Below are 22,782 nucleotides of genomic sequence, written 5' to 3' on the forward strand. Positions count from 1 at the left end.
AATGAGATCTAAGAGAAAGAGAGGACTCAGGGATGACTCCTCATTTTTGGCCTAGGCAGCTAGATAAATGGTGATGCCGTGACTGAGGTTGAGAAGGGTTGAGGAGGGATTTGGGAAGGAAATCAGTACTTTGGCTTTGGCCTTGCTAAGTTTGTGATCTGAGTTGAGCTGTCCAGTAGACAGCTGGGCTCATGAATCTGGAATCTACAAATGGTATGTAATGTTGAGGGTGAATGAGCTCTCTGGGGAGAGCATGTGGGCAGACGGGAGAATGGTACTGAGGACAAGCCTGGGAAGCCCAAGCATGAAGAGATCTGTTTAAAAGGAGGAGGTGCTGGCAAAGGAGATGTACAGTCAGTGAGATTGGAGTGAAATCAGACACATGTGGGTCCTTGAAACCTAAGGTGTTTGAAGGAAGAACTCACTTGGTGAGCTGTGCTGAATCTGCTGGCAGGTTGAGTAAGAAAAGTAGGTCATTGGTGACCACTGTAAAGCCTTCTCCATGGAGTGATGGGGATGAGTATCCAATTGGAGTAAGTTGAGGAGAGAATAAGAAATGGAAAGGATGCAAAACAGGTTCAGTTATCTACTGCTACCTTAAAAAATGCCCGACACTTCATGGCTTCATGACAACATCTACTTTGCAAGCAGATCTGCAGTTTGGGAACACTGTCTGCTCCATTTGGTATCAGCTGAGGTGCTGGAAGGCCAGGCCTGGAGGCATCTACAGGTTCACTGACTCCCTCAGCCTGGTGGTTGAGGCTGACTGTCAGCTGGAAGCCCTGCGTGTGCTCTGGGCTTCCCCACAATATGGTGGCTGCGTTCCCCAGGCAAGTCCTGAGGGAGAGCCAGGCACAAACCCTGTCGCCTTTGATGACCTAGTCTCGGAAGTCACATAGTGTCACTTCTGCCCATTCTCTTCGTTGAGTACCATAAAGTCCCATCCAGCTTGAAGAAAGGGAGAAATAGACTCTTCCCCTTGATGGAAGGAACATGGGAGACCAGACCTACTGCTGTGCCAGTTTCGGAAAATAACATCTTCCACAAGGGGTTTTGTTGTCACGGGAGCCAAAGTTAGGACAGTGGCTGGAGGGGAGTAGGAGTCGGCAGGGCCAGTGGATCCAGTAGGCACAGTACCTAGGGCCCACAATATTTATTTTTCTTTATTTTCTTTTTGGCTGCGTTGGGTCTTCGTTGCTGCACGCGGGCTTTATCTAGTTGCAGTGAGCAGGGGCTACTCTTCGTTGCAGTGCGTGGGCTTCTCATTGCAGTGGCTTCTCTTGTTGCGGAGCACAGGCTCTAGGTGCTTGGGCTTCAGTAGTTGTGGCACGTGGGCTCAGTAGTTGTGGCTCACAGGCTCTAGAGTGCAGGCTCAGTAGTTGTGGCGCATGGGCTTAGTTGCTCCGTGGCATGTGGGATCTTCCCGGACCAGGGCTCGAACCCACGTCCCCTGCATCGGCAGGCGGATTCTTAACCACTGCACCACCAGGGAAGTCCCCAGGCCCACAGTATTTTTAATTTCTTTTAAATGTTTTAATTTTCAAAACCAGAAGAAAGAATTAATATAATGCAACCTGGACTGGACTGGATTATATTCATCTTTTTACCAATGAATGATAAAATAGCACTTTTAATATTTCCTTATTTAATCTTTAATTATCAATATTAATCTTGTGACCCATGAAGGCAAACGTGGGTAGGCCCTAAAAAGTCACAGTGGGATCCTGAATGTGGGATCAAGGAAGAATTTTTGTTTTGTTTAATCTTGCTTTCATAAAGGTGATATTAAAGCACATCTGCAAACGGGAATGATCCATTAGAGAAGGATAAATGGAGGGTGCAGAAGAGAAAGGGATTACTGTGGACATGAAGTGCTTGAGTAGGCAAAGGGAGGTGACATCTAGAAACCAAGTGGAGGAGCTGACAGGGGGAGAAGCGGGAAAGGGACGCTGCGTCCATCGAACGAGGAAGAGGGGCCGGGTATGTGAGCACAGGTGCAGAGAGGTGTGTCTGCTATGGGAGGATGAGGTGGTTGTCAGATGCATCTGCTTCTCTGTGAAGTGAAGGATGTGACAAGGTCATCAGTTGAACGTGGGAGCGAGGGGAAGTTTTGAGGGCAGGAAGCGTGGTGGAAGAGTCATCTCGGGGAGAAGGGACTCAAGTCAGCAGAGGAGAGCATGCAGTACAACTGTAAGGCATTATTTGAAGTGGGTGCAGCCAGTGCGATTTTCTGACTTTTTCCAGCTGTGTTCAGCCTCGGGTGCAGATGAGGTGTTAGCGCATAGTTACGGGGATAGCTGTAGCCAGGGTCAGGTTTTGCCAAGTGAGTAGTTAGAGGGAGAGAGGGGCGCAAAGGTCAAGGTCATGGCAAGGAAATGACAAGAGTTCTGGGTCGTGCGTAAGGGTAAGGAGGAAAGTGAGAATGTGACAGATGTTAAAAAGCATGGTGATAGACGGGTTGGAAGTCTCAACAGGGCTGGTGAGTTGCTGGAGTGAAGCTGTTAGTGTAAGTGAGTGGAAGGAGAGGTGATGACGGTGTTTGAACGTTTCAGACCATCAGTAGAGAAATTCATGGTAGCAAGGCCTCCGGTAGACATTCTCAGACTTCACGTGCCGTGGAAGCACCTGGAGAGCTTTTTAAAACACAGACTGGGGCCCCGCAATCCCAAGTTCCAGATTCACTAGGGGAGGAGGGGCCTGAGAATCTGCATTTCTAACAGACTCCCAGATGTTGCAGCTGCTGGCCCAGGGACCACAGTGAATGGGGGCCAAGGTGGGGTGGGAGAAAAGCTCTTGGGAACTGGGGAGATAAGAAGCTTTGAGGCCAGAGTGGGAGGGACCAGCTGTCCACCTGATGCTTTGGGACAAATGGTGACGTCACCAGTGAATGATGACAATAAGGACAAGTACAAGATGGGAGGGTCAGACGTGGCCTCGAAGGCACTGGCATTTCTGAGGGAGAAAAGAAGAAAGGTAGAGGCAACAACTGAACAAGGAGGAGACCAGCCTTAACCTGCAGACCCGGAGGCACGTGGGATTTGGGAGAAAAACCCATCAGCACTTGAAAGGATGACAGAGGAAGCGGGTTTCCACCTTCAGGGATGGCAAGGAAATTAGAAGAACTTTGAGAGATTAGGGACGTCTGGAGGCAGGGAGCTGAGAGCGGGAGTGAGCGAGAACGAGAGAGAGAGAGAGAGAGAGAGAGAGAGAGAGAGAGAGAGAGAGAGAGAGACTGGAATGTACAAGCAATTCAGGAATGAACATCCAGTGGGAAACAGGCAGTGCTGCCCCTGAGCTTATGAGACACACTGGAAGGACTGACCCTAAAATCTCAAAAAAATTAGTGCTCCAGGTTTTCTGATTTCTTGGAGGTGTCATTTTTATATTCCATTAACATAAGCATGAGTATATAACTGATTCAAAAACAAATTCGCAGGACTTTCCTGGTGGTCCAGTGGTTAAGACTCCACACTTCTAACGCAGGGGATGCAGGTTCGATCCATGGTTGGGGAGCTAGGATCCTGCATGCCGAGCGGCGTGGCCAAAATAAATAAATAAATAAAAATAATTTTCAAAACCAAATTCGCATGAACCTTTAATATAAAAGTAAGAGCCTTCAGAGATAAGTTAAGCCACGCGCCCAGATCCTTCTCATGTGTTTATACTTTGGAGAAAAAGTGGGAAGAGCCCGGCTGATAGGTCTTGGATGAAGGGTGTAGGAGGGAAGTATTTGTACTTTAAACTGGGAGATGGAGAACTTCCAAGACTCAAGGGTGTGATCTGTAAAGGAGCTTCAGATATCGTGCTGGGGACTGAGTTAGCCTGGGGACAGAGGTGCTCACCCAGAGCCCTTCGCATCATAGATCCTGCTGCTTCTCATTAGGCCAAGTGAAGGGCGAGCCCCAGCTCACCAGTGATTCTGTTTTCTGGGCTAGGAGTTGTCCTTGCTTCCTCTCTGGACTTCAGTCTGCTGTATCTCCAAGATGGGCCTCCCTGGAGCAGCACAGTGCCCAACGGAAAGGGACAGGGAGCATGTGTGTGATGGGAGGGTCTCAGCCTGTCTTCCCAACTCCCCCTCCATCTGCCTACCTCTCAGAGTCCTCCCCTTCTCCCTCTTCAGAATCTGCCCGGCAGCTTAGTTGAGTGGTTGATGAGACTAAAGGGAGGGGTGAGGCTGGGGGAGCTTAGCTGACTGGAGGTCAGACCTTCCAGGGGAATCTTCTAATGATCTTAGGGCGCTTAGCTGGCCTGGTCCCGCCCCCTCGCTGCCAGCCCCCTGCACTGCCCATCCTGTTCTGTTGGCTAGGAGGTGATGAAGAGCCTGGCTAAGAGGAGGAAAGGGAGGAAGAGGGCCCTCGCCTAAGGAATCCATTGGCAGAAGCCCGGGAGGAAGCACAGACCCTTGCTCCCTGACGTCCCCGGGGGCCAGGATGGGGCAGCAGTTCAGCTGGGAGGAGGCAAAGAACGGCGCAGTGGACGTGGCAGAGCTGCAGGAGTGGTACAAGAAGTTCGTGGAGGAGTGCCCCAGCGGCACGCTCTTCCTGCACGAGTTTAAGCGCTTCTTCAAGGTCGCGGGCAACGAGGAGGCCACCCAGTATGTAGAGGGCATGTTCCGAGCTTTCGACAAGAACGGGGTAAGGCGCCCTGAGGGGGAGGATCGATGGCTCAGGTCTCATCCCGGTGCTAAAGGAGCATCCTCAGTGGGAGCTCCGTTCCCCAGTCCTCCTGCTCTTCTTCTGCGCTTCGTTTCTCTCCATCCCCTCTCGCCTTTTCTGTCTCACTGTTCCCCCAAACTCTTCTCCCCATCATTCCTCTTTCCTTCTTCTCTTCCTCCCCGCCACCTCTCCGCTCTCATGTGACTGGCCCTCTTCCTGAGAGCTGAGGGGAGACTCTGCAGAAAGGCGCACGGTCCAGCCCTCTCTGCGTGTTATTTATGGACAGGGCTCCGTAGCCGGAGGACATGGTTTTTCCGCACCCACCAGAGCACCCCTGGCTGTAAAGATAAGGGGCTCCAGAGCTGCCCTAAATGGGCGGAGCTATCTTGGAACAGGTCGTGAGCGCCCCCTTGTTGGGGTCCTTCGAATTGAGACCTGCCAGCTCTTCCCACCCAGAAAGCTGGAGGAGGCTCCTTCCTGGACTTGGAGGTTGGACGGATTATTGCAAAAGCCCCTTTCTACTCTTCAAGCCATAAAAGATTCCATGAAATCATCCATCCACAGGGTTTCTTCCAGCCCTTGGATGGCACCAGGAGCTAAGAAGATAATATATTTTGTAAATGCGCACCTGGGAATTGAATTCAAACATTGAAATCCCTTCATTATTTAAGGCCATCCAGTCCAGCGCCTCTGCAGTACTTTAAACCATTAGGTTTGCCTCAAATACCTATTTCAGTCCCCCAAATTGAGGGGGTGGTGGGTTGGACCTATATGATTAATCTGGAGAAAGCGGTGGGTACCCCACTTCTTTGTAGGGGGAGAGCTTCACTTTCTAGAGAGAGTCACTGGGAACGCTTCTTCAGGTCCCAACCTGACCCTGGTACCGGTCAGTGCACATCTCCTCATCGCCTGTAGGGGGCGGGAGGGCGGGGTCAGCGTCATTCCCTGCAACAGAAACCTCCTTGGAGATGAATCCTATCTCGGGGCCCAGAGTGAGCTTCAGCCTTCCCAAAGCTCCTCTCCACAGGCGCCTCTGAGGCAGCAGCAGCCCTGGGAGGGAACAGGCAGAGGTTGTTATTCCAAATTCAGTGAATTGATTGACCAAGATCATATACTCAGGGGTCCTGAGTCCCAGGCAAGTGCTCCTGCCCAGAAGGCAGTTTGTTGGGTTTTTTTCAGAGAGAAAATGATTTTTCTAAGTGTTGAATGTCATAAGAAAAGTAAATAAATAGATCATATATAGCAAGAGTCACTATCATAGATTTATCAATCTTCCTCAAATTCGCTTAAAATTCAGTATAATAACAATTCAGGATCTCAAAGGGATTATGAAGCCCCTGGGAATAATATGGCTGACCTCTTATACCTAATCTCCTCCTATAAATCAGCATATAATATTCATCAATTGTTTTTAAAACCACCTTTTAATTTTGGTATGATTTTAAATTTACAGAAAAATTATAATAGTACAATTAATTCCCATGTACAATTTATCCAAATTCCCCAGCTGTTTACATTTTGCCTCATTTGCTTTACCATTCTCTCCGTGTAATGTATTATGTATATATGCATACATATAATATATACATATATGTGTATATTGTGCATATAAATATACATACATATTTTTTAGAGTAAATTATAGACATCACAACCTTTTACCCAAGTATTCTAGTGTGTATTTTCTAAGACCAAGGGCATTCTCTTAACCTAATAAGTGATCAAATCAGGAAATTCAACAGTGATAAATTCTGTTATCTAATCGACAATCCATATTCAAGTTTGGTCAATTGTCCTGATGACATCCATTATAACTTTTTTTTTTTTTCGTTTGATCACACATTGCATTTACTTGTCCTGTCTCTTTCTTAGCCTTTAATTTGGAAACTTTAATCTCAGCTTTTCTTTATCTTATTTGACGCTGACATTTTCGAAGACTGCAGACCAATGATTTGGGTTTGTCCCATGTTGCCTCGTGATGAGATTCAGGTTACACTTCTGGCAGAAATGCCCCAGAAGAGATGCTGTGTCCTCCTGAGTGCATCATGTCAGGGGGCACATGATGTTGGTTTGTCCCATTAGTGGAGTGGTTCACTTCGATCACTTGGATACATGGTGTTCTGCCAGGGTCCACCACTGTAAAGTGACTATTTTTCCTTTGTAATTTATAAGCATCTTATAGGGAGATACTTTGAGACTAAGTAAATTTCCTGTTGCTCATCAAATGCTCATCCCCTGGATTTGGCCTCAGCTGATAATTTTCTAACTCCACCGTCTATTTATTACTTGGCCTCCTGCTGTAAGGAAGAGCATTCCAGGCAGGTGTTTGCAGCTCCTCTGTCAGGGACTGAGCCTTCTTTCTTTTCTTTTCCCACTTTGTATCTCCAAACCTCCACCCGACTCCACTTTCCACCTTGGCACAATCTTTGTATCAGCAAGTCTTGTTTCTAGGCAGTTGGTCTGAGATTTCTGGGGCAAATAAATTCAAAAGAGCTCATAGATCTTGCTCACATGTCAAAATCTGAGGTGGTGGAAACAGGGTTTTGGTGGAGGCAAGGAGGTAGGAGTGCCTGGTCTGTGCTGCTGCTACGCCCCCTCCTGGTGGTGGTGGTAACACTCGTCTCTGGTGCTTGCCTGTGATGCACTGGATGGAAGAAAAGGGAGGATGAAGCTCAAATGTCCTTCGGGATCCTTATGTAAGGAGTGTTGGGGGTCAGGGTTGGTTCACCAGTGCAGCGCATTCAGGGAGAAACGAGGCAGGTAATCCCACAGAGCAGATCATGTTCCTGTCACTTCTGCTCCAGCTCTCGAGGAGACAGGCATTTCCATCATCTTGGGCCCCTGTGGGTAATTGAAGCTGATGAGAGCTCGTGTGCAATGGATGAGATCAGCCCCAGCTGGAAGCTTTCCAGAGCTGGTCCAGGGGGGTGGGGGGGTTTGAAGTAAACTCGAAGGCGAGATCACTTGTCAGGAAGAGGCTGCTCTACAGTGGGCCTCACGTAAGGCGAGGGGTCTTTGTGGAAACCGTATCATGGTGAGACAGGATGTTATGAGAACAGAAGGTTCTAGACAAAGAATGTGGGGGAATCTAGAGATCTGGAGAGTAGGGATTTGTCCGTGGTTTTTTGTTTGTTTGTTTTTCTCCCCTTGGTGCTAGACACCAGGTTCATTTTTTAGACAGTAATAGACCTTGCATGGAGTAAGACATTTCTCCCACCTGATGAACTGGAGAAGGCATGTAGCTTGAAAGGCTCTGCCACTTGCTGGGTGGGAATTTCTTGGGCAACTTATTCAACCTCTGAGTCTCTGTTTCCTCATCCATAACATGGGGATGACAGACCTGAGGGAGATGATGTATGTAAAACAGATGATCCCTACCAGCCATTCTGCACACATTTTCCTACCCAATTCTTACTTTAAAAGAAACCTAACATCTATTTTTAGTAAGCTTAAAAAATAATAATTACTAATGAAAATAGCCTTTTAAAGAACAACCAGTTATCACATTGTACACCTTAAACTTACACAGTGTTCTTTAAAAGGCTATTTTGCAATTATTACCTCAGTAGAGCTGGGGAAGAAAAACTGGAAACAAGCCAAATAACCTTCAATGAGCAAACAGAAAGCAAACTAGGGACCATTCATACAATGGCGCACCATACAGTAATAAAAAGAAAGGAACTGTTGATGCATGCAGTGACTGAGATGAATCTCCAGGGCATTGTGCTGAGTGAAAAAAAGAGTTACACATTATATGATTCTATTTATATACCATTCTCAAAGTGAAAATATTTTTGTGATGGAGAACAGATCAGTGGTTGTCAAGTGTTACGGTTGGGGGAAAGATGTGACCCTTAAGAGGTAACACAAGAGAGTTTCTTTGTGTTGAGAGTTACTCGTATCTACACGTGATAAAATTTTGTAGAACAAGTGGGGAGGGGCAATTCATCGGTAGGGGATTAAGAGGAACAAACTATTACATATGAAATAAGCTACAAGGATATACTGTACAACAGTATAGTACAGGGAATATACATAGTACAGGGAATATAGCCAATATTGTATGCTCCAATAAATGGAGCATAATCTTTAAAAATTATGAATCACTATTGTACACCTGGAATTTATATAATATTGTACATCAACTATATTTCAATTAAAAAATTCATAGAGGGGCTTCCCTGGTGGCGCAGTGGTTAAGAATTCGCCTGCCAATGCAGGGGACACGGGTTCGAGCCCTGGTCCGGGAAGATCCCACATGCCGTGGAGCAACGAAGCCTGTGCGCCACAACTACTGAGCCCGCGTGCTGCAACTATTGAAGCCGCGCGCCTATAGCCCATGCTCTGCAACAAGAGAAGCCACCGCAGTAGCCCCTGCTCACCACAACTAGAGAAAGCCCGCGCGCAGCAACGAAGACTCAACGCAGCCAAAAAAAAAAAAGGCTACTGGTGGGGGGCGAGGAACAACCAGCAACTGCTACGAATCTACCCTACAGAAATTACCAGAGACATAAGAAAAAATACATATACACAAAGATGTTCATTGTGTCACATAAAATATCAAAACCATGTTCAGCAAGAGGGACTTCCCAGTATTCCTCTGAAAAAGAAGAAGAAAAGGTATGATTTTAAATAATTTTGAAGGCATGGGAAATTTTAAAATAAAAATCCAGGAACTAAAATTATAGCTACAGTCTAACCTCAATTAGGTAAATACATTGTGAGGAGTGTGGAGGACCAGAAGGAATTATATAAAGGATGTTGAATAAAACTCTTCAGGTAGGCTCATCTTATTTTCTTGGTTTTTCATTAGGCTTTTGCTGTTTCCCTCATTTGGGGCCGTGTTCTTCTGTTGCTCAAACCTTGCCCACCCAGGCACCCCTTGAACCAGGGCTGAGTGACCTGACCCAGTGGGACAGTGGGGCTCTGGGCCAGCAATGCCATTTCTGATTACAAAGTCATGGGAATGGGCTTCCCTGGTGGCGCAGTGGTTAAGAATCCGCCTGCCAATGCAGGGGACGCAGGTTCGAGCCCTGGTACGGGAAGATCCCACATGCCACGGAGCAACTAAGCCTGTACACCACAACTACTGAGCCTGTGCTCTAGAGCCCGCAAGCCACAACTACTGAACCCACGTGCCACAACTGCTGAAGCCCGCATGCCTAAAGCCCATGCTCCGCAACAAGAGAAGCCACCGCAATGAGAAGCCCGCACACTGCAACGAAGAGTAGCCCCCGCTCGCCGCAACTAGAGAAAGCCCACATGTAGCAACGAAGACCCAACGCAGCCAAAAATAAATAAATAAATTTTTTAAAAAATTTATATTAAAAAAAAAAGTCATGGGAATGACAGACACTCCTGGGAGAGATGACAATTCCAATTTTTGATTTGGAGGGCTGAGATCCTGACCCTGAAATACGTGAGGTCCTGCTTTCTAATTTCCTGTCAGAACTATGTTAGTCTCAAATTCAGACTTAATCATTTCTTCATTGATTCATAAATATTTATGAGACTCTGGGTGGAAGTGGCATTGTGCTAGGCATGGAGGAGGGACAAAAGCAATGTAAACCCCTCTCCTTTCTCCCGTAGCATAGAATGTAGCTAGAGAATGAGACACACGAAACACTTAAGGGTAGAATAGATGGTAGGTGCTGGGAGTGTCGGAAGAGGGAGAGGGAGATCATTGTGGCTGAAGTGGTGTGAGAAGGAAGGCTTCCTGGAGGAGGGGACCCTTGAGTTGAGCCTTGAAGGACAGATAGGAGTGGGTGAGCATGGAGACTGGGAATAGATCCCAGGGCAGAGAACAGCACAAGCACAGATGCAGAGGCACACAGAATGCAAGGAGGAGGCAAAGCCCTGAGTTTACAGGGATGGTGGCCTAGATTAGGGCTCACACCTGCGCTCCAGGGAGATACGGCGGTGGGCGGGAGGGAGCCTCACAGCTCCCACTCCCAATGCAGGATGACACCATCGACTTCCTGGAGTATGTGGCAGCCCTGAACCTTGTTCTGAGGGGCACCCTGGAGCACAAGCTGAAGTGGACCTTCAAGATCTATGACAAGGACCGCAATGGCTTCATTGACCGCCTGGAGCTGCTGGACATCGTGGAGGTCAGTGTCTGCTCAGGGCGGGGAGACAGGGCAGGCACCTGGGCATGTGGCCCCGCTGGGCTGTGAGTGCTGGCTGCTGAAGTGGGGGCCCCTGGGGCTGGGGGTGGGAAGGGGCATTGGAATCATTCAGAGTGTGCTTTCCGACCACAGTGAAATTAAGCTAGAGATCAATTACAAAAAGAGAATGAGAAAATCCCCATCTGTTTGGAAATTAGGCTATCCACTTCCTAATACTCCATGAATCAAAACAATAATATCACACATACACACAAAGTATTGTGAACTGAATAATAATGCAAACAGCAAAACTTGTGGGATGCAGCTAAAGCTGGACTTGCAGAAACATCGGTAGCCTTAAAATGTATATACTAGAAAATAAGAGGCTGAAAATTCAATGATCCAAGAAGTCTTCTCAAGAAATTAGAAAAAAGAGTAAATTAAGGCCAAAGAAAGCAGAAGAAAAGAACTAATAAAGAGCAGAAATTAATGAAACAGAACACAAATGCATAAGTGAAAGTCAACAAAAGCAAAAGTTGGTTCTTTGAAAAGACTAACAAAGCTGATTGACTACTAGCAAGAACGAGCAAGGGGTAAAAAAAAGTACTACAGCTCAGACTCTGCACGAAACCTGCATTAGCCTATTACGCCCCAGAACTGCACTCCGAGGAGGGGATTGTTGGTCCATTTTACAGATAAGGAAATCGGCCCGTGGAGGTTGTGTGGTTTGCCCAAGTTCATCCACCAGGAGGTGCTGGGCTGCCTGTAACCCCTGAGCCTCCCAGCACCGTTAGTGGGGCCTGCTTTGTGCCAGGCACTGCATTGGGCTGTGGGGACCCAGAAGGCAGACCTCTGTCCTCAGAGAGCCCCAACCAAGGACTAAGGATAATCCTCACATTTGTCTGTCTCTTCCCCGTTTCACTTCCAAACATTGCCTCACTGCCAGAAACTGGGCAAGGGAGACACCTGTGCTTTTCCCTCTCCCATCATCCTATTTCACACACATACACACACATCTATAAACACACTAAATTCTCTTTTCCTCTCTGAATCTCCATTTCTTCCTCTGTAGTGTGGAGTTTAGACCATCACTGTGCCGTCCACATCCCTCCTTAAAGGTTTTGGGTGTCAGCTCTGACACTCACAGTGGAAATGCCAAAGGCGTGGGGCTGAGGCGGTGTGTGAAGCCGAGAACTCCTCGGTTGGAATTAGGCCAATGGGACCCTGAGGGAACAATGGGACCCACGGGTCACTTTTAATTTGGTCCCGTGGTCCTCAGATGCACAGACTGGGGGGCAGCACTGGGGACGAGCTGCCGAGGGATGTGGGTCCTGGGGAGAGGGCAGGGCGTGCAGGGTCTTGTGGATACCACCGGGTTCTCTCCCACAGTCCATCTACAGGCTGAAGAAAGCCTGCAGGGTGGAGATGGAGGCTGAGCAGCAAGGCGAGCTGCTCACACCTGAGGAGGTCGTGGACAGGATCTTCCTTCTGGTGGATGAGAACGGAGATGGTAACGGGCAGAGAGGATGGTGGGGCGGGTGGGGGGCACGGCACCCATCCTGGATCACCCAACTTTCTATCCACGTGACCTTAGGCAAGGCCCTTCACCTCCTGACAGTGAGATGGGTGTGGAGGGGAATACATAAAATAACAAGGGTGTCACTAGCATGTGAGGTTTGTAAGAGTGATTAAAACTCCTGCGGGAGTTGCTGATGGAGGCCAGGCAAACACAGTGGAAGAAGAGGAGCTTTGGAGTCGGGCAGACCAGGGTGCTACATTTACCCTCTCAGCCTGGTCTCAGTTTCCTCACCTGGAAAATGGGGCTAAGAACGGTTGAAAGGAAAAAATGGGGTCATGTACTTAAGAGCCGGCTACTTGGGCTCTCCTCGCTGTAGCTCAGAGCCCCAGCCCCAGGCTGTACAGGGAGGCAGCTGGCTGGGAACACACCCAGAAGAGCCCTCAAGAGCATTCTGAGGGTACCGCGGGCAGAAGTAAAATTTAAACTCACTTGCAAATAAAGTCCCTTAAAGAAACCCTTGAAGGTTCCAGGTGGCTCCTGGAGAATCAGGGAATCGACAAGGCCCAAGCTTAGGCCCTGAGGCCGCAGGCTCATCTGTGTACAAGGTGTAGGCGCACCCAAGGAGAGAAGGCCTCACCTCTCACCCCCACCCCATTTCTTCCATTCCCCCTGTGACCGTCTCCCCTACCCCTTGTGCAGGCCAGCTGTCCCTGAATGAGTTCATTGAAGGTGCCCGTCGTGACAAGTGGGTGCTGAAGATGCTGCAGATGGACGTGAATCCCGGTAGCTGGATCTCTCAGCAAAGGCGGAAAAGTGCCATGTTCTGAGGGCTCCGGGGTCCTGGGAGCCCTCCAAGACTCCAGGCTCACCAGGTTTCCAGAGCAGTGGGAGGGTCCCTGGCTCAGCCTGCTTATGCCCACTCTTATCCTGGCTTGGACTTCCTGGCATCCCCTGTGCAGGACTTCCTGGCATCCCCTGTGGGGCTGAGTGGGGTGGGGAGGGGCCGTTGGTCTGAAGTGGCCAACAGGACCCGGTCCATTGGGAGGATTCACAGAGTGGTGAAGGGAACAGGCTTCCTCTCCCCCTTCAGCTGCTCCTGGGAAAGCTATGCCTTGGCTAGGTGGTTGTGGGGTTTCCACAAATTCTTACATGGTTCATAGCTGGAAGCAGGGAAAACTGAGGGGTAGGGGTTCCATAGATGAAATTAGCAATGAGAATGCCCACACAGTGTGAAACTGACTAGTAGAAGGGTGGGGCTGGCAGGTGTTGTTGACTCTGAAGAAAGGTAGGAATTGGGGAGAAGGGATGGATAATAATTACATCCCCCCAGGATCCTGAGGAATGTTCATGGGAGGACTCTTGCCCCTTCCTCTCCAAGTTGTCCTTGCCAGGGGTGTCAGGAGGGAAACTTGCAACAAGTAAGGCCGTGGTCTTCCTGCCCTTTGAGGGGGTCAGCTGTGCTTAAAGGGGCTGTTTCAGCTCTGCCCTGGTGCTGCTCCCCCAGCCCCTGCTGCCAACCCCTCCCAACCCTCCCCTCCCCCTCCCTACCCCTCATCCCTCACACTCACCTCTCCAACCCCCGCCCCCAGAGTGGACCCTCCACAATTCCCCATCACACATTGGCCCACAAGCCAAATGTGTCTTCTTAAAGGATGGAGAAAACTTTCCTCTGTCTCTGGGGAGAACTGGGGCCTGCCAACCTGGGTTCTAGGCCAGGCTTTGCCTCCAACTGCTGTGTGACCCAAGACGGCCATTTCTTTTCCCTAACCTTGGTGTCTCATCTGCACGGTGAGCAGGTTGGACTAGACAAGCAGTTTTCAGATTATTACTTTTTTAGATGTGGAATTCTTTTTTTTTTTTTTTTTTTTTTGGCCGCACTGCACAGCTTGTAGGATCTTAGTTCCCGACCGGGGATTGAACCCAGGCCCTTGGCAATGAGAGCGCGGAGTCCTAACAACTGGACCGCCAGGGAATTCTCTAGACGTGGAATTACTTTTGTTATACAAACTCTATGTGCAACCCCAGTACATAAACTAGATTAAAAGGCAGTCACTCTGGGGCTTCCCTGGTGGCGCAGTGATTAAGAATCCGCCTGCCAATGCAGGGGACACGGGTTTGAGCCCTGGTCCGGGAAGATCCCACATGCTGTGGAGCAACTAAACCCGTGCACCACAACTACTGAGCCTGCGCGCCACAACTACTGAGCCCACACGCCACAACTACTGAAGCCCGCGCGCCTAGAGCCTGTGCTCCGCAACAAGAGAAGCCACTGCAATGAGAAGCCAGCCCACCACACGCAATGAAGAGTAGCCCCCGCTCGCCGCAACGAGAGAAAGCCCGCGCACAGCAATGAAGACCCAACACAGCCATAAATAAATAAATAAATTTATTTAAAAAAGAATCCGCCTGCCAATGCAGGGGACACGGGTTCAAGCCCTGGTCTGGGAAGACCCCACATGCTGCGGAGCAACTAAGCCCGTGCGCCACAACTACTGAGCAGCGAAGAATAGCCGCCTCTTGCTGCAGCTAGAGAAAGCCCGCATGCAGCAACAAAGACTCAACGCAGCCAAAAATAAACAAAAGGCAGTCACTCTGGTTGCATGGGGTGCCGAGGAACTCAGAAAAGGAACTCATGTGACTAGATATGTTTCTGTGTTGATGTATGAAGAATAAAACTAACTTGTAGAGCCTGTGATTTGATTTCATGGGCATTATATTCATATAAAGTTTCCTTTAGAAACAAATGTAAGGTAAAAAAATAGTTGATTAAAAAATAATAGTAATCCAGCTGGGACACAGATATGCCCCAAATCATGAAGATGGTATGTGAATGAGGTTGGGGAAATGTCCCAGTTCTATCCAAATACCCTCCCAGCTTTGACCTCCAGGATTTCCCAAGAGGCAGCCACCAAGAGAAGAAGCAGAAATGTCAACTCCCTTTTTTTCCAGGTTGCCCCAGGCATTGAGCTCCACCTTCCCTCCATGTCTGTGCTCAGGCCCCAGCTGACTTCCCAGTCTGAAGTGGTTCACGTGATGGACAGGACGGTGTGAGCAAAACACATCCTCTCCTCCCCGCCCAAGGGGGCTCTCTGCAAGCTGGGTATTTACCCCCCTTTCCACTTGTTTGCTCCCTCCCACCCCTGGATTTTTTTTTTTTTACTCCCTGAACTTCCCCCACACCCCGCTGAAGCGAAGACTCAAAGTTCAGAAGGAAAGAGCATCTTTGAAAAAATGGTCATAACTGCTCCAGCCTGTGTGTCTCCCCAGGTTCTTGGACAGGTGTTCCTAAAGTTGGGGTGTGCAAAGAATGGGGATAGAGCCCACCTATAACAGACTGTTCTACTTCCCAACTGGCTGTCAGGTGTCACTGCAGCAAGAGGGATTTAGGCTAGATCAGGGATGGTCAGGACACTTGCCATAAACAATGAGTCACAATCCTGTGGGGAACCACGTGGCACCATGTGCCACCAAGGGGCCAGCAGGGGAAGAACGAGGGTGTTGTGCAGTCACTTCTGAATAAATATGGATTTCCTCTGGATAAAGGAGCACTGTCTATAGTATCATATTTTATTATAATGATGCTTGGCCTGTGAGATCTTTGAGGATGAGAATTGTCCTCTTCTTTGCACGTCTAACATCTAGCATTAATACAAAGTAGGTGTTCGATAAATGCTTGTTGAAGGGAGGAACGAATCAACACAGACCACACAAGTACACTCTGGGATGCTGGGGGCAGGATGGGTGTGTGATACAGCACCCAGATGGAGGCCGCAGCCACCAGATCTGTGTGATCCCATTAGAGTCCCGGGAAAGCCCACCTCTGCATCAGAGCTTCTCTGTCCAGAAGAGCGTGGAACTGGAGAAGCTCAGTGGAAGAGCTGGTAAAAGCTGGGGAAGGGGCCGGAAGGGGCCAGAAGGGGCTGGGGAGGAGCCTGAGGGATGTTGAAGGCTTCCCCCAGCAGGGAGCGGTCACCACCAGCTGAGTCGCACAGAGGGTTCAGGAACCGTCCTTCACTGTCCCCTGCTCTGAATCCCCACCCCTGCCCCTCTGCTGCCACCACGTGCCCCGAGCAGGTGAGCTGAGCCTTTGAGTTCAGAAGACTCCATCTAGTATTAAAACAATGAGACACCAGGCACCACCACACACCCCTCCCCAATACAGAAACAGCAGGGCGGTGGGCTCAGCCGGCTGCTTCCGCTGCCTCACTTTCCCTGCCACCAGCTCCCTCCTCATCCTGCTCTCCATTCTGGAGCCTGCGCACAATGCGGGTAAGGTCCAGGCTTCGGGTTAGCGTGTCCAAGAGCATCTGGTCCTTCTGGACGCCCTCCATGAACTCCTCCAGGGAGAGTTCCCCTGGGGTAGAAAGAAAGGGCATCATGGGCAGGAGGTGTTCACATCTGCTGTCCGAGGCCCAGAGCTGCAGTCTTGTAAGGGGGACAGAACCAAGGCTGGAGGAAGTGGCTGTGAATGGAGCTGGCCAAGGAGCCAGAGACCAAAGTCTGGTGCAGGCATCCCCAAAAGCCAACTCTGTGGCCGGGGCGGAGGCAGGCAGAGGAGGTGGCCAGCAGCGGCCTCCCTCTCCCCTTCTGCCCTCTCCCCTGGGTACGCTGGTGGCACCCCCAGTGACCCCTCCCCTGGGGACCCGCAGCGCGGCCTCACCATCCCCATTGACGTCAATCTTGGAGAACACTGTATCGGTGAACTCCTCTGCGGTCATGGTCGAGTCGCTGCAGGGGTTAATGGTTCGGATGGCCTGGGAGGGAAGAAGTGAGATGACCCGTCCTAATTAGTCTCAGCGGCAGGAGCGGGGCAGAGCGAGCACGTCAGGCTCCCAACAGCGTGTGTGTGTAAGGTGAGTACAGATCAAGGTGCCTGAGGCCTCAGGCAGAGCTGGGACTGCGCTTCGACAGATCTTGGTACAGATGAAGAAACTGAAGCCCAGAGAGCAGAGGAAACCTGGCCTGGGTCAGGTAGCTGGTGAGGGCCGAGCCACCCAGGGGAAGTCAGTCCCAATCCTGTCCGCTTCCTAGCACACTGTTCCTCCAGCTTAAGACCCAGCCCCAAGCTCTCAGCTCTGGCTCCGCCCCTGCCCGGCCCTCTGCACCTGGAGTTACCCGGATGATGGTGAGCAGCTCGTCGCGGTCGATGCATCCATTGCCGTCCACGTCGTAGAGCTTGAAGTACCAGCGCAGCTTCTGTTCCACCTTCCCCTTGAGGACAAGACTCAGCGCCGCCACGTACTCCATGAAGTCGATGTAGCCGTCCTGGGTGAGGGGCATGGCCGCCTGAGCCCCCTCTGCCTGGGCCCCGCCCCGGCCCCGCCCCCGGAGCCCCCGGGGCCCCAGGATACGCTGAGCCTAGGCCCGGACCCGCGCCTCGCCCCCTTGGCGCCCACCGGCTTACGCCCTCCTGGACGCCCGTTATAGCTCACCCTACCTGCCCCAGGATGGTTTATCAAATTTGATAAACCAGTCCCCTCTAGAGAATGAATGGCTTATGCTATCCCTTCACAGGTATTTTGGTTCCAGCCGTCACTGGCTGCTTCCCTGTGATCCTCAAACTTCAGCCTTCCAGTTTGGGGGGTGGGGTGTAAGAGTGTGTAGGTGGGAGGAGAGACAAGGACTCCCCAGGGATGGGGGCGTGGTTTGGATGAGCTCTAACTAACCGAGATAAGGGGTACAGGTAGATGGGGAGGCACCAAGCGCCTTTCTCATTCTTCCCTTTATTCTTCGAAACTTACCGAGCACCTACTACGTGCTGTGGTAGGCTGAGGATTCAGAACTCCGTAAGATAGAACCCTGTCCTGATGGGAGCGCAATGTTGAGGACGCAGGTTTGAATCCTGACCTCACCCTCTCAAATATGTGGGATCTGGGACAAAGGATTCAGTATGTCTCTGGCCCTCGATTTCCTCATCAGTAATAGTTATAACAGCTGCCACCTCCATGGGATTGTTGTGGGCTTAAATGAGTGCATGTGTGTAAGGCACGCAACACTGCCTGGCACACAGTAATCACTCAGTAAATGTTAGCTATTGTTATTACCACTATACTATTACTATTATTATTATTACTATTATTATTATCAAGAGATCATTGTGCCATCATGATGTATATTCAGTGACAGCACATCTGGACAGGACATTATGGACTCACAGAATAGGGGAGCACCCAGGCAAGGGCAGCAGGGAGACTTCCTGGGGGAGGCGCTGCCCTCATTGAGTCTTGGAGGGATTGGCCAAGGGGGAAGGTGGTGCAAGACATTCCTGCGGGATATTTCCCCAGGACCCTCCAAATGTTCAGCAGCTGACCCTCTGCCTGGACCTGCCAGCCCTACCAATAGGGTCAGAGAAGCAGGGAGCACAGGCCTGCTTCTGCCCACCTCCCCCAAGCCAAGTGAAGCTGGGAGAGGGAAGCCTTGTCATGCAGAGGGGCTGGGTACTGTAAGGAAAGGAGCACTGGACTCAGAGCACGTGACTTGGAGTCCAGTCCCTGTTCCTCCACTTACAACCATGACTCTGGAACCAGGAAGTTACTGAGAGGCAGATTTGGGGTCAGTATCAGGAACTCTTTAACAGGCAGGGTTGCCCGTGGTGGAATGAGCCTCGTGCAGTAATGACCTCCCTGTCACTGAAAGTGTGCAAGCAGAGGCTGGGGTAACGTTATTAGGGATGTGGCAGAGGTTGGGTATGAAGGCCTCTGAGATCTCCCGATTGTGTGCTGGCCTTTGGCCTTAGGTGAGACCTTAACCACCTGAGCCCCGTGGTAGGCCTCGCACTCATGGTGAACATTTGCGTAGTGCTTCCCCGTGTTTAAGGGCTTTCCCATATGCCTTAGCTCAATCAGTCCTTGCCCAACCCTCCTTTCAGGATCATTGTCAGGATGGAGCCAGGCGCCCCTGCAGCCACGCTCAGAGAAGCAAGAAGACCGCTATCGAAGTTTCCTCTGGGCAAGGGGACACAGGGTGAGGGTACTTTTGCTTTTCATTTTTTATCTTTCTGTATTGTTGGAAACTTTTACAATGAGCTGTAATTTTTTGGTAATTAAAATAGTTTTTAATTTTGTAATTTTTTGTAATTAAAAAAAAATGGCTAAAAAGGGGCAATGAAAAGGTATGTGCACTGGTGCCAGAAAGACCTAAACCATGTCTTAGGAGACGTGTGACCTTGGACAAGTCACGTAACCTCTGCGAGTCTCATTTCCTCAGCTCTGAGATGGGAATGACAGTATGCGCTTTTCAAGATTGTGGTCTGGGTTAGATTCAGTAATAAGACTACAGCGATACTTTTTTTTCATGCTTCGTATGATGTTTTACTCACTTTACTCATTTAATCTCGCAAGCACCCCTGGGTATTTTTGTCTGCATTTTCAGATGAAAAGCTAAAGTTGAGAGAGGTTAGGCCACACACTAGTGAATGACAAAGCCTTTCCTAGAAACTGAAGTCTCCTGAATGTCACCCAGTGCTCAGATGCAGGGATGGAAGATTTATATTGATTTGTGTGCACCTGTGTGATTGCCGGGAACAGCCAAGCCCAGGCAAAACTTTGAAGTAAACAAAGCATATGGTGGTTACCCAGGTCACACTCCCCACTCACAGCTATACCCCCAAACCCTGCGCACCCAGTGCAGTACCCTAGGATACAGCTCTCTTCTAATTCAGGGGCTGGCAAACTTTTTCTATAAAGGGCCAAATAGCACATATTTCAGTTTTGACAATCAGTAAAATAATGGGTGTGGTGTGTTATAATAAAAATTCATTTACAAAAATAGACCCATGGGCTATTGTTTGCACTCCCCTGTTTAACTTCTCTCTGTATCAAAACTTCCCAGTCTTGTGTCCCATCTCGTAGCTAACCTGCCCTACTGCTTTATGCTGGCGACAATGGTTGGAAGCAATGTTGCCTCAAGTGTGATTTATCCCGTTGGTGTGTACAAGGCACTTTAGATGTTACAAAGATGCTGTTCAGTTTAACAATTAGCAGGTATGTATTTAAATTACTGTATATTATATAATATATAACTATTTCATAAAATTCATAATTTCTCACATAGTCATTCACTCAAATTAAAATATTGATTGAGCACCTACTGTGTTCCAGGCACTGTTCTAGGTGCAAAGGCTACAGCAATGAACAAGAAAGACAGAAATCCCTGCCTTCATGGAGCTCCCATTCCAGCAGGAGAAATTGACAATAAACATAGCAACTAAATGTTATTCAGTATCATGTACTAGAAGATGAGACGTGCTCTGGGGGAAAAGGGGAGGAGTAGGAAATGCTACGGTGGGGGCTAGTCCTAGTTAAATGGGGTTGAAACCAGGAGATCAGGGCAGGTGTCAGTGGGAAGGAGATATTTGAACAGAGTCTTGCAGCAGGGAAAGGTGTGAGCCAAGCAGAATTCTGGAGGAAGAGAGTCCCAGGCAGCACCCAGGCCCGAAGGTGGGGATGTGTGTGGAATTGAGGAGGTCAGGTTTGGGACAGTATAGGTGGTGCTTACATGTGACAAGAGATGGCATATGAATGACTCAGGTTAGGCAAATACAGGGTTGATGGGTTGCCCCTCCCCGGTGTCATACATGTAATCTTAGGGGGTCCTTCTGAAGGTTTCCTAAACAGGCAAGAAGCTGAGCTATTTCAGTGCATTTGGGTATAAGGTGCTGAGGCTCAACCATGAACTCTGCCTCCTCCTTTTCGGGAAAGATCACTTCTTCTGGAGCATCTTGGGGGACTAGCCTGATGATGCCATCCCTCTTGGTCTCCATTACTTGGGCTCCAGTACTCTGACCCTGCATCCCTTTCAGGAAAGCCCTTGGGCACCATGGTGCTGCCCTTGAGGCTGGGACTCAAAGCCCATAATCTGCTTTGGCCCCTTGATCCTAAACATTAGTGAGTTTTAAATAGCCTCTGAACCCCAGCTTTCCCTAGGAGCCCTGCCTACAATGATGTTGGGACCCTATGGGCAGTGAGTGGAGCCGGGAAAGCTCTGGGCGACCTCTCCCTGGTGTGCAGTGGACATATGGCAGCATCACATCCCCACCTTCAAGGGAACACCAGCCGGGGTGGGGACCAGCAGGGGTGGGGAGATGGGTGTGTAGATTTACGTTTTTCTACCACTACATCTTGACTGAATTGCTCCAGATAAATGGAAGATTTGCTATGAAACACCAAGAAACATCTTAACTAATGCTCCCGACCTCCATGACAGATACAGGTGAATAAGTTGAGGCAGAGAGGGGAGGAAATGGGCTCCAGGCCACCCAGCTGATGAAAACCAGGGGCCCAAACTCACAGTGCCCCCTCTATCTTATCAGGAAGTCCTTACCCAATGCACCCAGGTGATTCCTTGGGGAGACATATAATTTGACCGCTGCACAGACCTTTAATCCCTCTTAGGATGAACTGAGGTCACCAGGTGTTTGGGAGTTGGAGTAGCCTGGGTTCCCCAGTGACCAGGCAGCCCTGACTGACCCCAGTTCTAGTGTCCACAGGCCATCATGGGATGGGTGACCCAAGCAACATGGGCCTGTCCATCCCAGACCAGCCGGGCTGAAGCTCATCACCCTGCTCTCTGCTCTCCACCCCTCCTCCTCCTGCATCCCGTGAGCATCTAATGGCCTGTGCAGAAGCACCACATACAGTGCCAAGCACTTAGTAGGTGCTCAACGACTGTCTTGTAAGTGTTCATATTTGTTCTGGAATAAACTGTGCATGTGGAAGAGGCAGAGGAAGCCAATAGGTTTGGCCTCTGGGCGCACTGATCGGGGGCCTCTGTCTTCCCCTGGAGAGTGAGGGCAGGGACGATGGCTGATTCATTTCTGAACCCCCAGTGCCTGATGCACAGTAGGGGCTCAGTGAACGTTAGAAAACTGGAATCCCTGATGTCGACACTCGACCTCCCAGATAAATGAAGTCACTCCTCCAGCCATTCTCACACCTTCTCCTCCCCACCCCCCATGCTGGTCGGGGGGGCGTCCCTCCAGCACTCCCCACCCAGACCCCTGCTCACTTTGTTGAAGTCAAAGGTCTCAAACATCTGCTCCACGTACTGGCTGGCCCATGGGCTCAGGTTCTTGAGGCCGAAGAACTGGCGGAACTCGTAGAAGGTGAGCTGGCCGGAGGGGCACTCGGTCATGAACTTCTTGTACCACTGGTGGCACTCGGTGCTGCTCAGCTCCTCCACCGACTTACCGTCCATGACGTTCCCCATCGCTCAGGCCCACGGGAGGCTGATGCCCCAGACGGACTGGTTCTTTTCCCTGCTGCTCCTCGCACCTGGGCCGCCGGGCTTCCTAACACTGGGCCCTCCTCTCCCACAGGCCTGAGTCCCGCAGATCTGAGCGAGGGAGGGCGTGGTGAATCAAAAAGTGCAGGGAAATGATAGGAGGAAATGAGCAGAAGAGAGAAGGTAATGGGGGCTGTGAAAGCCTACACCCAAATCCAGGGGCTGCTGGAGAACTCGCGTTAAAAGTCCCCACTAAATCCTTGCAGCCAATGGAGACCTG

At 50.0% G+C, this 22,782-nt stretch overlaps 2 protein-coding genes across 2 annotated transcripts; one reads left to right on the plus strand and one right to left on the minus strand.

Moving 5' to 3' along the window:
- The first annotated feature begins 4,430 nt into the window (after positions 1 to 4,430).
- Positions 4,431 to 13,108, plus strand: GUCA1B (guanylate cyclase activator 1B). Its single transcript, XM_061195057.1, has 4 exons — positions 4,431 to 4,634; positions 10,616 to 10,765; positions 12,152 to 12,272; positions 12,981 to 13,108. Exons 1-4 carry the CDS (start codon positions 4,431 to 4,433, stop codon positions 13,106 to 13,108), a joined length of 603 nt encoding a protein of 200 aa, XP_061051040.1.
- Positions 13,109 to 16,462: 3,354 nt separating this feature from the next.
- Positions 16,463 to 22,487, minus strand: GUCA1A (guanylate cyclase activator 1A). The gene is made up of 4 exons (XM_061195058.1): positions 22,287 to 22,487; positions 17,397 to 17,546; positions 16,942 to 17,035; positions 16,463 to 16,635 (listed from the first exon to the last, which is right to left on the minus strand). Exons 1-4 carry the CDS (start codon positions 22,485 to 22,487, stop codon positions 16,463 to 16,465), a joined length of 618 nt encoding a protein of 205 aa, XP_061051041.1.
- Between the last annotated feature and the right edge of the window lie 295 nt (positions 22,488 to 22,782).

The sequence above is a fragment of the Eubalaena glacialis genome, chromosome 7, assembly GCF_028564815.1.
Source record: "Eubalaena glacialis isolate mEubGla1 chromosome 7, mEubGla1.1.hap2.+ XY, whole genome shotgun sequence".
In the NCBI taxonomy this organism is placed as follows: domain Eukaryota; kingdom Metazoa; phylum Chordata; class Mammalia; order Artiodactyla; family Balaenidae; genus Eubalaena; species Eubalaena glacialis.

Bases quoted from the DNA above. Each gene is read 5' to 3' on its own strand.
- GUCA1A (XM_061195058.1), bottom strand. From the start codon at position 22,487: ATGGGGAACGTCATGGACGGTAAGTCGGTGGAGGAGCTGAGCAGCACC. The intron at 17,036-17,396 runs GTAACTCCAGGT...CTTCCCTCCCAG, and splicing joins AGCTGCTCACCATCATCCGG to GCCATCCGAACCATTAACCC. The intron at 16,636-16,941 runs GTGAGGCCGCGC...TTTCTACCCCAG, and splicing joins GATTGACGTCAATGGGGATG to GGGAACTCTCCCTGGAGGAG.
- GUCA1B (XM_061195057.1), top strand. From the start codon at position 4,431: ATGGGGCAGCAGTTCAGCTGGGAGGAGGCAAAGAACGGCGCAGTGGAC. The intron at 10,766-12,151 runs GTCAGTGTCTGC...TCTCTCCCACAG, and splicing joins AGCTGCTGGACATCGTGGAG to TCCATCTACAGGCTGAAGAA. The intron at 12,273-12,980 runs GTAACGGGCAGA...CCCCTTGTGCAG, and splicing joins GGTGGATGAGAACGGAGATG to GCCAGCTGTCCCTGAATGAG.